This window comes from Chiloscyllium plagiosum, unplaced genomic scaffold (assembly GCF_037043375.1).
Source record: "Chiloscyllium plagiosum isolate Xiang-an unplaced genomic scaffold, Cpla_swu_hap1 HiC_scaffold_10, whole genome shotgun sequence".
NCBI classification, from domain to species: Eukaryota; Metazoa; Chordata; class Chondrichthyes; order Orectolobiformes; family Hemiscylliidae; genus Chiloscyllium; species Chiloscyllium plagiosum.
This window is the reverse complement of record NW_028270148.1, coordinates 6,080,587-6,097,833: the sequence shown is the minus strand read 5'-3', so window position 1 is coordinate 6,097,833 and position 17,247 is coordinate 6,080,587. Positions and strand designations below refer to the sequence as shown.

Genomic DNA, 17,247 nt, shown 5'->3' with positions numbered 1-17,247 from the left:
CTATCCTTCCTGTAGCATTTGTATCCTGGAACATTAAGCTGCCACTCCTGCCCATCCCTGAGCCATGTTTCTGTAATTGCTATGATATCCCAGTCCCATGCTCCTAACCATGCCCTGAGTTCATCTGCCTCCCCTGTTAGGCCCCTTGCATTGAAATAAATACAGTTTAATTTATTAGCCCTACCTTGTCCCTGCCTGCCCTGACTGTTTGACTCACTGCTGTACTCAACTGTACCAGTCTCAGATTGATCTCTTTCCTTACTATCTCCCTGGGTCCCACTCCCCAACCCCCTCTCCCTAGCAGTTCTAGCAAATTTCCCTGCCAGTATATTAGTCCCCTTCCAATTTAGGTGCAATCCGTCCTTCTTGTACAGGTCACTTCTACCCCAAAAGAGATTCCAATGATCCAAAAATGTGAATCCTTCTCCCATACACCAGCTCCTCAGCCATGCATTCATCTGCTCTATCCTCCTATTCCTGCCCTCACTAGCTCGTAGCACTGGGAGTAATCCAGATATTACTATCCTTGAGGACCTCCTTTTTAAATTTCTGCCTAACTCTCTGTAATCTCCCTTCAGAATCTCAACCTTTTCCCTTCCTATATCGTTGGTTCCAATGTGGACAATGACCTCTTGCTGGCCCCTCTCCCCCGTGAGAACATTCTGCACCCTTTCTGAGACATCCTTGATCCTGGCACCAGGGAAGCAACACACCATTCTGCTTTTTCGCTACTGGCCACAGAAACGTCTGTCTGTACCTTGGACTACAGAATCCCCTTACACAATTGATCTCTTGGAAGCCGACGTACCCTTCGTTGCATTAGAGCCAGTCTCAATACCAGAAACTTTGCTGTTCGTGTTATGTTCCGCTGAGAATCCATCACCCGCTACACTTTCCAAAACAGCATGCCTGTGAGATCCTTGAGGCAATAATGACCATAATATGGTAGAATCCTTCATTAAGATGGCAATTAAATCTGAAGCTAGGATCCTGAACTTAAAGAAAGTTAACGTTGACGTATGAGACATGCATTACCAAGGATAAGCTGGCCAAGGATACTTATTGGGCTGACGGTAGATAGGTAGTGGCAGACAATTAAAGATTACGTGGATGAACTTCAACAATTGTACATTCCTGACAGACATAAGAGTAAAACAGTGAACATGACTCAACCATGGCTAACAAGGGAAATCAGGAACTGTGTTAAAGCCAAGGATGAGACTGATAACTTCACCAGAAAAAGCAGTAAACCTGAGGACTGGGAGAAATTTAAAATTCAGCAGAGGAGGACAAAGGTTTTAATTCGGAAAGGGAAAATAGAATATGAAGGTAAGCTTGCGGAAAACATAAATTCTGACTGTAAAAGCTTCTATACATAAGTGACCATCAAAAGACTGGTGAAGACAAATGTAGGTCACTTGCTGTTAGAATCAAGTGAATTCATAATGAACAACAAAGAGATGGTGGACCAGTTAAACAAATATAAAAACAGAAGTTTCTGGAAAAGCTCAGTAGGTCTGGCAGCACCTGAGAAGAGAATTGAGCCTGGTAACCCTTTCTCAACAATTCAAAGGAAAGGCTACTGGACCTGAAGCCTGAACTCTGATTTCTGTTCACAGATGCTGCCAGACCTGCTGAGTTTTTCCAGCAACTTCTGTTTCTGTTTTGGATTTGTAGCAGCTGGAGTTCTTTTGGGCTTTTTTTTCAGTTGACTAAATACTTTGGATCTTCCTTCAATAAATACTTGGAGACATGAAGGAGGAACTGAAAGAAATCCTTATTAGTCAGGAAATGGTATTGGGGAAACTTATGGAATTAAAACCTGATAAGTCCACAGGACCGGATATTCTAGAAATAACAGATGCATGGGTGGTCATTTTCCAGCATTCTGTAGACTCTGGAAGAGATCCAATGGATTGGAAAATAGCTAATGCAACCCCATTCTTTAAAAATGGAGGGAGAGAGAAAATGGGGAATTTTCGGCCAGTTAGCTTGACATTGGTGGTGGTGAAAATGCTGGAATCAATTATTAAGGATGTAATAACTAAGCATTTGGGACGTGGTGACAGAATTGGTTCTCATCAGCATAGATTCATTAAAGGGAAATCATACTTGACAAATCTTCTGGACTTTTATTGAGGATGTGACCAGTAAAGTGGACAAGGGTGAAGCAGTAAATGTTGTGTGTCTGGACTTTCAAAATGCTCTGACAAGATTCCAGGCATGAGAATAGTCAGGAAAATTAAAGCTCAAGGTATTGGAGGTAATGCTTTGACGTGGAGAGAGAACTGATTGGCAGACAGGAAGCAGAGAATTGGAATAAACATGTCCTTTTCAGAGTGGCAAGCGTGGGGTACTGCAGGGTTCATTGCTGGGACCCCAACTGCTCACAATATCCATTAACAATTTGGACAAAAGAATTGAATGCAGATGTGCAGATGACACTAAGCTGGGTGGCAGTGTGCTCTGTGAGGAGGAGGATAAGAGGCTGCAGTATGTTTGGACACACTGCCTGAGTAGACAAATACTTGACAAATGTAGTATAATGTGGATAAATGTGAGGTTATCACTGTGGTTGTAAAAACAGGAAGGCAGATAGTTATCTGAATGGTGGCAGTTTAGGAAAAGGAGAGGCGCAATGAGACATGGGTGTCACAGTGGAACAGTCATTGAAGGTTGGCATGCTGGTACAGCAGGCAGTGAGGAAAGCTAAAGTCATGCTGGCCTTCATAGTGAGAGGATTTGCATATCGGAGTAAGGACAACTTGCTGCAGTTATATAGGGCCTTGGTGAGGCCACACCTTGAGTATTGTGTTCAGTTTTGATCTCTTAGTCTGAGGAAGGCCATTCTTGCTATTGAGGGAGTCCAATGAAGGTTCACCAGACTGATTCCCAGGATGGCAGGACTGACATATGAGGAAAGACTGGATCAACGAGGCTTGTAGTCGCTGGAATTTAGATAAACGAGGGAAGATCTCATGGAAACATATAAAATCCTGATGGGACTTAACAGGTTAGATGCAGGTAAATGTCCTGAATGTTGGGGAATTTCAGAACTAGGGCTCACGGTATAAGAATAAGGGGTAAACCATTCAGAACAAAGATGAGGAAGCATTTCTTCACTAAGAGCTGTCAACCTGTGGAATTCTCTTTCACAGGCAGCTGTTTGGGCAAGGTATATTCAAGAGGGAGCTGGATGTGGCCCCTCCAGCTAAAGGGATCAAAGGGTCTGGAGGTAAAGCAGGAATGGGATACTGAGATTGTATGATCAGCTACAATAGTTTTGAATGGTGGTGCAAGCCCGAAGGGCCGAATGGCCGATTTCTGCTCTTATTTTCTATGCTTCAGTAAGTTTGCAGTGGATATTGAAGAAAGTTGTCAAAGGATAGAGTGGGATTTTGGTTAGTTGGAAAGTTGGGTGGAGAAATGGCAGATGGAGTTTCAACTGGACAAGTGAGAGGTGATACATTTTAGGAGGTCAAATGCAAGAAGAAAGAATAAATAAATGTCAGGGCCTGCAGGAGCATTGATATCCAGAAGGATCTTGGGATGCAAGCCCATAGCTCCCTGAAAGTGGCAATACAAGTGGTTAAGATGGTAAAGAAGGCACCCACTGCCTCTACTCCCACCACCATCATTAACAAGACTGAAACATTCTGCACAGACACCCTGCTTGCCCTCTGGTCCCAGTGAAACAGCCCACATTGTCATGGATGGACACTTTCTTTATCAAAGTCAGTAAAGAATCATTTTGGAACAATCACATCTTAACAAACACAACGAACTGTCAGAAAATTGATCGAAATAGAGAACCGCCTGTGTGAGGGAATTGTGAGCATGGAGCCCCTCACATCAACAATGCTCCTTTCCAGGCTAATTAGCAGCATCACGCAGAGTCCTCTGTCCCCACAATCCAGACCAACCATCCGACTGCCTCTTGCCTCTTGCAATGGGGAGCCAGCTCCTGCTCACTCCCTGTTCCAGATCCTGGAATCCAAGTTCACTCTCAGCCCAAATACTGAGCCTCCACAGATCAACAGCACAACTGATCTCGGTGTGACTGTATGTCTCACTGTCTCTCCATCCCCTTATTCTCTCAGCTCTCCACTCCTTTGAGCACCATTGAGTCCAATTTCTGTTGGAAAGTCTCAGACACACATTGCAGCCCCTCGCGCTGCTCTACCAGGGTCCCCCTCTGGCTGCTCCCATCATCAGCTTCCTCCCAGCACCAGTGGTTTCTCCTCTAGATTCTGATCGTCTCTGCGCTGTCCCCAGGGCACCATTCCTGTGTGCCTTGCCATCATCATTTCACCCTCAAAAACCTGCTCAACATTTCCTTCTCCCTCGGCACTGCATTGTCACTCCACCTCCTCCAATCATCCCAAGGCTGCTTCCACTCTCTCCAAATGTCTGTCCAACATGATGACACAATGAAGATGAAGCTCAGCAAACACCCACACTGTACTAACCCCCATAGATACCCCCTGAGGCTAAACCCAGAGAGGGGCAACTTTGGGCAATTACTGAATCTGAGCTCAACTTCCTCCCCACAGTGAATCCATCCCCGAGATCACTCTCCATCACCTCCTCAATCTTCTTGATGACAAACTGATCTCCAATTCATTCATTGGGCAAGAGGTTATTACTGGAGCTGATTGTCATGTAAACTTTACTTACTGTCTACAATGAGCAGGCTTCCTCTCCCATAGATCCTTCCCTGCACTGTGCAGTAATAGACCCCAGTGTCACTGGGCTGCACGTTTGTGATGGTCAGAATGACACTGTTACTGGAGGAGTCTCTGGAAAACCAGATTCTATAAGTGAATGCTGGGCTCCATTGTGTGTAACTCTTTCTTTCACGTGTGAAAAACAGCTTCACATGACTCCCGGGCTCTTGTCTGTACCAGCGAACATCAGTGTGTGTTACTGTGGCATTCCTCATGGTGCACTGTAACTGGGCAGTGTAACCCTCGATGACACGTTCCATGATTGGAGACTGGAGAAGGACTGGACCAGATACACCTTGAGGGGAAAACATTAAGAATTTAAAAATCAAATCTCCAGTTTACAACGTACTGCCAGTTGTTCAAAGTGAACAAGGTCTGTATTAAATAAAGAACTGATTCAAGATTGAAGCAGTGAAGTTGGGGCAGATCAAACCAACCTTGCTTCTGTAATTAACTAACTTTAATAACTATTAGTGTAAGCAAGTTTTGAGAAGGTCTGTAACTCAGGTTGAGGTTCTGGATGTACGTTTGCTCGCTGAGCTGGAAGGTTTGTTTTCAGACATTTCATCAACATACTAGGTAACATCATCAGCGAGTCTCTGGATGAAGCACTGGTAGCATGGCCTGCTTTCTATTTATGTATTTAGACTTCCTTGCATTGGTGATGTCATTTCCTGTGGTGATGTCATTTCCTGTTCTCTTTCTCAGTTTGGCTTGTCCTAGGATGGATGTGTTGTCCTAGTTGAAGTGGTGTCCTTCCTCATCTGTACATAAGGATATTAGTGAGAGTGGGTCATATCTTTTTGTGGCTAGTTGATGTTCATGTATCCTGGTGGCTAGATTTTTACTTGTTTGTCCAACGTAGTGTTTGTTACAGTTCTTGCAAGATATTTTTTAAATGACATTAGTTTTGCTTGTTGTCTGCATAGGGGCTTTCAAGTTCATTAGCTGCTGTTTTAGTGTGTTGGTGGGTTTATGGGCTACCATGATGCCACGAGGTCTGAGTAGTCTGGCAGTCATTTCTGAGATGTCTTTAATATAGGGGAGAGTGGCTAGGGTTTCTGGAGGTGTTTTATCTGCTTGTTTGGGTTTGTTGCTGAGAAATCTGCAGACTGTGTTCATTGGGTACCTGTTCGTTTTGAATACACTGTGTAGGTGATTTTCCTCTGCTCTTTGTAGTTCTGCTATGCTGCAGTATGTAGTGGCTCATTGAAATAATGTTCTAATGCAACTTCTTTTGTGGGTGTTGGGATGATTGCTTCTGTAGTTCAGTATTTGGTCCATATGTGTTGTTTTCCTGTAGACATTGGTTTGAAGTTCCCCATTGCGAGAATTAGGAATGGCAATTTGTTGTTGTTTCCCTCTTCTTTAGTGAATTTGATGCCAGTAAGATTAATATTGATGGTTTTGAAGGTTTCCTCTAATTTTTTTGTTTCATGATGACAAAGGTATCATCCATGTAGTGGATGGGTTGGATATTTGGCAGAGCCGTTTGTTTGAGTTTGCTTCTATTAAGTACCTGATATTGGAGATCCCATGGGTGTTCCGTTGGTTTGTCTGTATGTTTGTTGTTGAAGATGAAGTGGGTAGTAAGGTATAGGTCCACTAGCTTAACGATACTTTCCTTACTGATGAAGTTGGTGGTGTTTGATGTATGTGTCTTTGGTTCTTCTAATAATGTAGTCAGTATTTCCTTGGTCAGGTTGATGTTGATGGATGTGAACAGGGCTGTTACGTCAAAGGAGACCATTATTTCATCCTCTTCTATCTTTGTGTCTTTGATGCTTTTCAGGAATTTTTGGGTGGAGTGGATGGAGTGGTGTGAGTCTTCTAATAAGTGTTTTAGTCTTTGGTGTAGCTTCTTGTCTAATCTGTAAGTTGGTGTTCTAGATAGCAAGACTTGTGGGTCTGAGGTAGGGGGGTGGCTCCTGGTTTGTGAATTTTGGGTAATCCGTAGAAGCATGGTATGTTGGATCCATCTGGTTTCATTTTTTGGAAATTGTCTTCTTTATTTCTCCAGATTTCTGAAGTTTTTTTTTAAGTGGGCTATGGTTCAGTTCTCTAGTTGTGGGGTCAGGTCTAACGCCATTTGTTAGTAAGTGTTAGTATCTGAAAATAATGTATTCACTTTCTCAATTTAGTCTCTTGGATTTAAAATGACTGTCAAGTGTCCTTTGTCTGCAGGTTGGATAACATTTTTTTTTAACCTTTTTCTGGTCTTTCTAGCACTTTCCTTTCTTTGTGTGTGTTTCCTTCCCTTTTCCTGCTTAATGTTAGTGATAGATCTTCTCCAAGGGGAACAGTCACAATCACTTTGATTGGTGGTTGTTGTGGTCCCACTTGATGTCAAGTTTGATTCCAGACTGAAATCTGGTTTGGATTCTTTTTTGTATAAAACTAGCAGGTGTTTCACTGAGAAAGAAACACACAATGCAGCAGACTTGGTTTCAACAAGAGGTGAATATATTTTATGAGTTTTATGAAGTGATTTTTTTGTGCAAATAGAGCTGAATAAATATAATGAAGCAAGCTATATGCATAAAACACTATTTTAAAGGCTTTGAAACACACAGCAAAATATCCCAACAGTAACGCTTTACACAATACAGATACCAGAGAGTGTTTTATTTCCCCCTCCAACTCTATTTTGATGGCCTCTTCATCACTTGTTTGATCACACAGCATTGCCCTTTAAATGAGAAGGGCATTGCTTGTCACTGGCCACTCAGGTGTTTCCTTTCTTCCTGGTGGTGGAATACAAATAAAGATTTACACACCTGTTGTTATACACTGTGTCCTACAACTGCACACACACACAACATGAGTGCTGGGAAAAAAATAAGCATTACTGTACTTAGAAATTATAACTTCAGAAATATTGACATTTTGATCTTTAAATCCTGTTGTACACACAAAGACCAAAACCTACATGCCACTAGTTCAAAATCCAAATTCCAAACAAGGTAATATTAACATCATATAGAAACCATACATCTCACATCTCAGTGTTTAGACTCTAATGGAGAGAGTGCACTCATAATCAAGCACCAATAAACTACGAGCTGTACTAAATGTAACACTGAATCAACAATAGAGCCAATTTGTCTCTCTTCTGTCTGCCGATCCAAAGTTTTAAAGAAAAGCAGTTTAATTAATGACCTCAAAAATAATTTATTTATTATGTTCAAGACTGATTGTTTAAACAAGCAGAAAATGTGATTTGCATTACAACACAGCGGTGAACCCTTCTTTAACATATTTCATGTGAAAAGGTACCTTCGATATCAGTATTTTGGAATTTCTTGGCTCTCTTGCAATGGCAGCTTCTCCGTATCCAATTTTCAAAATGTCTGCATTTTAATATCTCCAACATTGTATTGTCTCATTGGTTCTATGTTGGCAAAATAAAAACATGGGCAGCACAGTGGCTCAGTGGTTAGCACTGCTGCATCGCAGCACCAGGGTCCTAGGTTTGATCCCAGCCTCGGGCAACTGTCTGTGTGGAGTTTGCACATTCTCCCGGTGTCTGCGGGGTTTCCTCCGGGTGCTCTGGTTTCCACCCACAGTCCAAAGATGTGCAGGTCAGGTGAATTGGTCATACTAAATTGCCCATAGTGTTAGGTACATTCGTTGGAGGGAAATGCATCTGGGTGGGTTACTCTTCGGAGGGTTGGTGTAGACTTGGTGGGCAGACAGGCCTGTTTCCACATTGTAGGGAATCTAAAAAAAACTCGATACAGTTTTCTTATCTTGGGGCATAATTTAAACTGATTGATTACATTTGAATTGTTGTCAAAACAGTAACCAACTTAGGTATCAATTTCACAGCCAAATGTTATGTGTTTTCAATTTTCCAGTACACTCTGAGACTGCCTTCTAGTCATATTACCCAGGTGCTTTTAAGTTCTCAATTCAGAACAGCATTCAGTCTCTCTTAAAGGTATAGTACATTCCTTCAACTTCATCACATTAGCAACAACATTTCTTTTTGGGATTAAACCATTTTCCATTAACCTCAAACATACATTGATTTACAGACAAGGCAACATGGCTCTGCAGAATTAGTTTGGGCTGTTTTAAAAAAAAAAGTCTGAAAGAACAACCATCCCAGGGGGGTAAGGAACTCACTTCAGGTGGTAGAATGTGCTAGCTTCTCAAAGTTCCTTCAATGAGGATGATTCCTGGAAGTTATGGGCGGCACAGTGACACAGTGGTTAGCACTGCTGCCTCACAGCGCCAGAGACCCGGGTTCAATTCCCGACTTAGGCGACTGACTGTGTGGAGTTTGCACGTTCTCCCCGTGTCTGCGTGGGTTTCCTCCGGGTGCTCCGGTTTCCTCCCACAATCCAAAAATGTGCGGGTCAGGTGAATTGGCCATGCTAAATTGCCCGTAGTGTTAGGTTAAAGGGGTAAATGTAGGGGTATGGGTGGGTTGCGCTTCGGCGGGTCGGTGTGGACTTGTTGGGCCGAAGGGCCTGTTTCCACACTGTAAGTAATCTTATATATTGATGGGAGATCTTCTGACCATATTTCAAATTCCAATAGGAAATAGTCTGAAACCCTGATATTGGAAACATTATCTTTTTCCTTGTCTTCTATTGACTGAGAGGAAGAAATCATGCAGCTGATCCTGCTTGAAGATTTTTTCTCTTTTTATCAGAACTAATGGATTTTTTTTTCACTGTTTTCGGTCAGTTTGACAATTTTGCTTCAGCTGCTCTCCTTTTGATCTGTGAAGGCATATAGTTACCTGAACCCAGAAACTGTTACTGAGCTGTATTCAAAATCAGTCAGTCCAGCAGCTTAGCAATAAAACCAATTTCTTCTCTATTCTTAGTATCCTTGCTTCATTAAGAATTCATTTGAATTTTGTAAACCACAACAGATTTTGATCTTTCAGACCCAAGTGATCCTGTGGTAAATACTCCTTCTCAAGGAAATGTCCAAAAGTTCCATATTCCAGTTTTGTCATACTCCATATATTATCATGTGTAGGTTTCTGTTCACTTTAAAGAGAGGTTCTGTTGTTACTTTATGAATTTAATGGCTCTTTTTCGACTAAATAGTATACTCTCAGTTTCGCCTGCTCCTGCACACACGTTAAAATTGCACTTTCACATAAAATTGTCTCCGCTGCTCTAATTTGTCCATCCAATCAGAGTATCCTCACATCTCTCTGCAATACATCTGATCTGCTATTTGCTGCCCACTCCCCCACAATGGGGCAAGTAGAAGAGAAAGCCCCAGGACCTACCTGAGCCAGGATGGGGACTGAAGCCAGGCTCTCAGCAACATTCAACATGAACCTCCAGTTAATTATGTTGGAAACTCCCAGAATATTATGTTCACTCTTCCCCAGTCAGGTGGCTCAGATGGCTGGAGTATAATGCAGAATAATGACAACATCTCAACTTCAATCCCAGTCTCAGCTGTGAGAGCTCATGGAGAGCAAGCCTCTCCCCTTTCCATGTGCTTGATGCGGCGTGGTTCCCTTTAACCTGGATTGAACCATTTGTCTCTCAAATAGAGAGAGATGCATGTGTCCCTTTAAGCTCTATGGTTCATTCCCAATCCCTGGGGTGGGGAACCTCACAGAGCAATCTCCCTGACTCTGCTCATCCAGGCAATGGCACTGACACGCTTATGAGTCAAATGAAATTAATATCACTTGTTCTCTAGGATGAAACTCCACATTTCACTAAAAATCCTCCTCTCATTGTCATGAAAAAAATCCCATTTCTCCACTCCCCATTGAACGTGACCTGAGATTCCTCCCCACAGTGAATCCATCCCCGAGATCATTCCTTTTCATCTCCTCAATCTGCTTGATCACAAACTGATCTCCAACTCGTTTTTTGGGCAAAAGGTTATTGTTGAAGGTGATTGATGTGTCAACTTTACTTACTGTCAACAATGAGCTGGCTTCCTTTCCCATAGATCCAGCCCCAGACTGAGCAATAATAGACCCCAGTGTCACTGGGCTGCACGTTTGTGATGGTCAGAATGACGCCGGAGGGGTCTCTGAAAGGCTGGAATCGCTCAGTGAATCCTGGGCTCCATTGTGTAGAGCCACTTCCTGGATGTGTTGAAACCCGCTCCATAATTTGCTCTGGGGACAGTCGGTACCACTGAACATCGGTGTGTGTTACTGCAGAATTCCTCATAGTGCACTGTAACCGGGCAGTGTGACCCTCGGTGACACGTTGCAGGATTGGAGATTGGATAAGGACTGGACCGGTGATGCCTTTAAAGAAAAAGATAACAAGTTTATTCTCCCAAGAACAGATTCTCTGTACTGCCGTATTGAAAGGATCTGATGGAGTGGTCGGGGTTTTGAGTTAAACAGAGAGAACAGGTTGTTACACTATACCATTGAGTTGTATCTGTGACTGATTCAGATCAAACCAAATGCATCAACATAAACAAAAATAATTAAATAAACAGTGTGTTAAATAATATTTCTTAACTGTTGAGAATTTCATCAACATTTTGGACACATCAATTTCTTCTGCAGCATGATCAAAACCCACATTCACTTCCATCTGGATGGACAAGGGCAGCAGATACATGGGAACTCCACCCCCTGCAAGTTCTCCACCACGTCATTCCCCACCCTGACTTGGAAATATATTGCTGTTCCTTCGGTGTCACTGGGTCAAAATGCTGGAATTCTCTCTCTTAGAGCATTATGGGTCTACCTGCAGGACATGGACTGCAGTGGTTCAAGAAGGCAGCTCATCCTCAGCAATAGCAATAATAATAATGATGGTGATGATGGTGATAGTATCGGCAGAACATTTAGAAATGTATAACATGGTCCAGCAGAATCAGCATGTTATCATGAAGGATAAATAATGCCAGACAAATTTACTAGAACCACTTTGATGAGGTATGAAGCAGGGTAGATGAAGGGGATACAGTCCATGTAATATATTTAGATTTGCAAAAACATTTTGTTAAAGTATCACACATGAGGCTACTTATTCAATGTGAGTCTGTGGTATTGGAGCTAGCATGGACAGCTGAATGGATAACTAAAGGATGACAGAGAGTTGGGGTAAATGTGGTATTTTCAGGGTGGCTCAGGGCGCAATTAAGAATCGGCTCCTTTGCTGTGAGTCTGGAGTCACATGTAGACCAAACCAGTAAGGATGGCAGTAAATCAGATAGCTTTTCCCGAACAATCAACAGATGTATAATTCCAGGTTTTTAAGGAATTCAAATTCCAACATTTTCCGTGGAGGGATTTGAATATCGAGTCTCAGAACATCTCAGAACATGCCCTGGGTCTCTGGGTTAATAATCCAGTGATGATCCCACTTGGTCATTGCCTCCCATGAGGGGAAAGACTGCTTGACAGCCCAGCACAGAGGGACTGGGAGGGTTGTAGAGTGTATATGAATCACTGAGAGCTAGCATCCAAGTTCATTAGAGAGTAAGGAGGGAAAATGGAATGTTGGCCTTTATTTCAAAGGGAATGGAGGATAAAAATAGGAAGACTTTGCTACAACTATACAAGGCGCTGGTTAGACCAGAGCTGGAATAATGTGGACTGTTGTGGGCCCCTTATCTGAGGAAAAATACACTGACATTGGAGGCAGTCCAGAGAAGGTTCACTCGGTTGATCCTGAGTGTGGAGAGTTATTCTTATGAAGAGATGCTGAGTAGGTCAAGCCAGTGTTCATCTGGGTTGAGGAGAATATGAGAAGAACTTAGTGAGACATATAGGATATTGAGGACGTGATATAGGGTCGATGCAGAGAGCTAGTTTCCTCTTGTGGGATAATCTCGGACTCGAGGGTACAATCTCAGAATACCGGGTCACATATTTCAAACAGAGTCAAGGAGAAATTTCTTCTCTGAGAGGGTTGTGAACCTGTGGAACTCTTTCTCACAGAGGGCTATCATGGCTGGTTCATTAAGGAGATTCAAGGCTGAAATGGACAGAGATTTAATTAGTGAGAGAGTCAAGGGTCATGGAGGAAAGGCAGGAAAATGGGTTTGAGGGTTGTCAGATCAGCCATGATCCTATTGACTGGTGGAGTAGGCTAGATGGGCCAAATGGCCTACTTCTATTCCTGCATTTTACTGTCATATCTCATTACAATATCCATTCTCATGATCATTACAGACACTGCTCTCCTCGATCCTGACCCTGAAGCCTCAAAGTTCTTTCACTGCCATGTATACAGAACCCTTGAGTATTCACTGGCACTGGTAATCACCTGAGTACTAACTGACCTGTGCCAGACTGTGCCCAGAGGCTGCTCAGAGACCCCGGGTCCAGCTTTTCACACACACATTTGTTTTGAAGGTGTCGCGATACTCTATCCATAAGAAAGTTGAAAGCTAGCAAGGCCTGCCTGACAGAGCACAAAGTGTTCTGAACAAGGTAACAATGTAACACATGGTTGGCACAAATAGCAGGAGCTGGGCTGCCATGAGACAAAAACAAATTCAAATTCGACCAATCAGTTTAAATTATGTCCCAAGATACCAAACTCCAATCAGGTTTGAATTTAGTATTTTGATAATATTAAAACCAATGAAATGATCTGATGGTTTGGGTATAAAACCGGACATTTTGAACAGCTAGAGTGAACTGCCAAAATATCAAGAGGTGTAGGCAGCTAGTTTAAGAACTGAGACGTACTTGTGTGGGGAAGGTGTTTGCACTGCAAAACATTAAAACCGACCTGGAGAGAGAATCTACAGAGGAAAATCTACAGAGGTAACTCAACAAAGCTGACTGGTTTTGAAACCTGATTATTGTTTCGTAAATTTTTTATTGGACAATTATTGTTGAGTGGGAGGTAAAACCGACCTGATATCGACCAAGTATTAGAGAGTGGGAAGCAAAAGATAGGTTTAAGAGAAAGAAGTTGTAAATAGTTGTTAGTTTTAATATTCTCTGTTGGACTTAAAAGATAATGTTATTATTTTTTACTTCAAATATTTACCTCTGTGATAGTTCTTTGCCTCTCGAATTTTAACAGATTACAGCACAGGGTGAATCCTTTCAATGTTGCTGGTTTAAGTTGGCAGAGAGGTTTACCCTGTGTCCTAACACACTTCGTACTCCAGCTCCCAGGCACCTTGTCCAAACCAATCATAGAATCATTGAGTCATAAGGTCCTACAGCTCGGAGACAGTTACTTCGGCCCAAAATATCCATGCATGCTTATGCACTTTGAAAGATCCCCCCTCAGTCTCCTATGCTCTAAAGAAAAATCTTCTCACCCTATAAATCAGTCCCCTGAGTCCTGGCAACTTCCTTGTAAATTTCTTCTGCACGCTTTCTAGTTTAATAATATCCTTCTGAGATCAAGGTGACAAAAACTGAACAGAAGACTCCAAGTGCGGCCTCACCAATGTCCTGGATAACTGCAACATAACTTCTCAACTTATCTACTCAATGCCCTGACTGATGAAGGCCAGTGTGCCAACAGCCTTGTTCACTGCCCTGTCTAGGTGTGATTCCACTTTCAGAGGACCGTGCACCTGAACTGTCATCTGCAAACTTACTAAACATGCCATGTACATTCTCATCCAAATCATTGACATAGATAACAAGCAATAATGGGCCTAGACCGACCCCTGAGGCACTCCACTAGTCACAGGCCTCCAATCCAACAAGCATCCTTCCACTATTACAGTCTCCTTCCCATCATTAAACCAATTGTGTATCCAATTTGCCAGATCCCCCTAGTCTATCTTGTGGAACATTATCGAAGGCTTTACTGAAATCTATATAGACTACATCTACTGCCCTACCTGCATCAACCTTCCTGGCCACTTTATCAAAGAACTCTAACATTTTGTGAGGTTTGATCTCCCACTCACAAGTCCATGTTGACTACTCTTAATCAAACCCTGTCTTTCTAGATACATGTACACCTTATCCATCAGAATCTTCTCAAGTAATTTGTTTACCATAGATGTTAGGCTTAATTGGTCTATAGTTCCCAGATTTCTCTTTGCAGCCCTTCTTGAACAAGAACACAACACTTGCTATCCTCCAGTCTTCCGAAACCTCACCCGTGGCGTGCAATGATGCAAATACTGTATATCAGCAACGGCCCCAATCCTGCCATCCGTCTCACATACTCCCTTTTCCCCAAGTCAGGAAAGGGCTGGCAGAATGTTTATCCCAAATAATTATCTTCATTAGCCTGATTCTCAACACTTCTCTTCCTAACATTTATCCCTGGAGCATGGTCCTTTTCATTGGTGTCACTTCACACTCCATTCTCCCCAACTCTCCATGATATTATTCATATCACTTTAAATCCCCTGGATCAATTCCACATTTCCCTTTCATTTTCTCCTACTATTCCCACAAATAATTCCCCATCACATCCCCCCATCCCCCATCCCCACCACCCACATACCTCCCTCCGTGGTCTCATAAATGTAGACTCACTTTTGGGAAATGGCTTGACTAGATGAAAGCTTGTGGCTTCACCCACAAATATAAAATGTCGAAAAGAGGTTTAAAGGATGTACTGGGACGGGAGGGGGTGCAGAGCAGGTTCACTACATTGATCCTGGAATTGAGGGGGGTGGCTTATGAGGAGAGACTGAGTAGACTGGGATTATGTACATTGGAATTCAGATGAATGAGGGGGGAATCTTATTGAAACATAAGATTATGAAGGCAAATGATAGAATAGAAATAGAGAGAATTTTTTCATTGGTGGGTGAAACTAAGTGGGCATAGCCTCAAAATAATGGGGAACAGATTTAGGACTGAATCGAGAAGGAAATTCTACACCCAGAAGGTTGTGAATCTGTGGAATTCCCTGCCCAGTGAAGTAGTTGAGGTTTCCTTATTGAATGTTTTTAAAGCTAAGATCGATAGATTTTTGAACAGTAACGGAATTAAGGGTTGTGGTAAGGGGACAGGCAAGTGGGGCTGAGGCCATGAAATAATCAGCCATGATCATATTGAATGGCTCGAAGGGCCAGATGGCCTATTCCTGCTCCTGGTTCTCATGTTCAAGAAACCGAACACTTCTAGGAACAGGTTTCTTGGATCCATCTATCGTGTGTGGGAACCTGAGCAATAGATAAAGAAAATCCGTCAGTAAGGGTTGATGTGACACCACAAACAAATGAAAGGGGAGCTAAAACTCTCCTGGAAGTTGAAGATAATTCAGAGGGAGGATTTGTGATGATGTCACTCACTGAGGAACAAAAAGCAGACCTTTAATGGAATAAATTCACAGCCAGCTCATACTGAGGAAGGATCTGCGTGATTGATTGGTTCATAAAGTGACATCACATGGGATCTGGGGGAGCTTGTAAATTGTTACAAACTTGGCTGGAAGGGAGGAGACAGAGGGTGGTGGTGGAGGCCTGTGCCTAGCAATGTTCTACAAGATTTGGTGCTGGATCCACTTTTCATATAAATGATATGAATGTGAATGTAGGAAATATGGTTCGTATGTTTGCAGATGACACCAAAATAGATGTTATAGTGAACAGAGAAGATCATTATCTTAGAATCCAAAGGGACCTTGATCAGATGGGCCAGTGGTGCAAGGATTGTGAGATGGAGTTCATTTCAGATAAATGCGAGGCATTGCACATTGGTAAGGCAAACCAGGGCAGTACCTATACACTTAATGGTGGGACCCTGTGTGGTGGTTGTAATGAGGTCAGCCAGGTAGACCTCATAGAATGTGAGTTCCCTGATTGGGGCTGTTAATCTGGTCCAATCAGGAAGCCTGGTTGACAGATGGAAACAGGAACAATTGCTTGATCATGCAACATTGCCCTTTGATGTGAAGGGCACTGCTTGTCACTGGCCACTTGGATGTTTCCTTTCTTCCTGGTGGTGGAAACCGAATAAAGATTTGTGCACCTTGTGTCTTTCACTGTGTCTCATACCTGCACACACACACAACATGGGTGCTGGGGAAAAAATAAGCACTACCGCAATTAGGTGGTAGTGTGGGGGTAAAATAGAAAAACAGAAAAAAAATTTTAAAAATAAAAAATAAAAAAATAAACAGGAGTGTCAGAAGTTCTGTTCACTATAAAAAAGAAAGTAGAAAACATAAAAGAAACAGGAGCATCAGGGGTTCTGTTCACTCTGAGAGCTGGTTCTGAGGGAGTTGGATCAGTGTCACGTACTAAACATGTGTAAATAAAGGGGCACTTGATGATGAAAACTATCCAGAAGGCCAAATGGAAATTGTAATGCCTTGAGCCACCTCCTGTTTACAGATTAATCCACCGGTGATGCTGTCACTGGAAGGGTCCGTTCTAATTATAAACTTTCTGGATATCCTTCTGGTCACCGCTGACCAGACCTGACTGTGGACACTAAAAGATCCGATCCTTCCTCAACTAAAACAGCTGGTGTTGTTTGGGGAAGTAAAAGGGTCATCACAACCTGAACTGAAATCTTTCTGGACCGGCTGAGCCCTGATTACCGGAGAGGACGGCAGATTACTGTCGGGAGCAGGAGTGATTCCACCGAGCAAAGCTTACTGCCAGATCCTGGCTGATCTCC

At 42.7% G+C, this 17,247-nt stretch overlaps 1 protein-coding gene across 1 annotated transcript in view; it reads right to left on the bottom strand.

Moving 5' to 3' along the window:
* LOC122553154 (immunoglobulin superfamily member 3-like) overlaps positions 1-17,247 on the bottom strand; it is a 95,891-nt gene that overhangs the window by 44,665 nt on the left and 33,979 nt on the right. Inside the window, exons 4-5 of the mRNA XM_087991032.1 lie at positions 10,633-10,971; positions 4,674-5,022 (exon numbers count right to left, since the gene is read on the bottom strand). Coding sequence (XP_087847158.1) covers positions 4,674-5,022; positions 10,633-10,971 — 688 coding nt within the window. The remainder of the gene's footprint in view (positions 1-4,673; positions 5,023-10,632; positions 10,972-17,247) is intronic.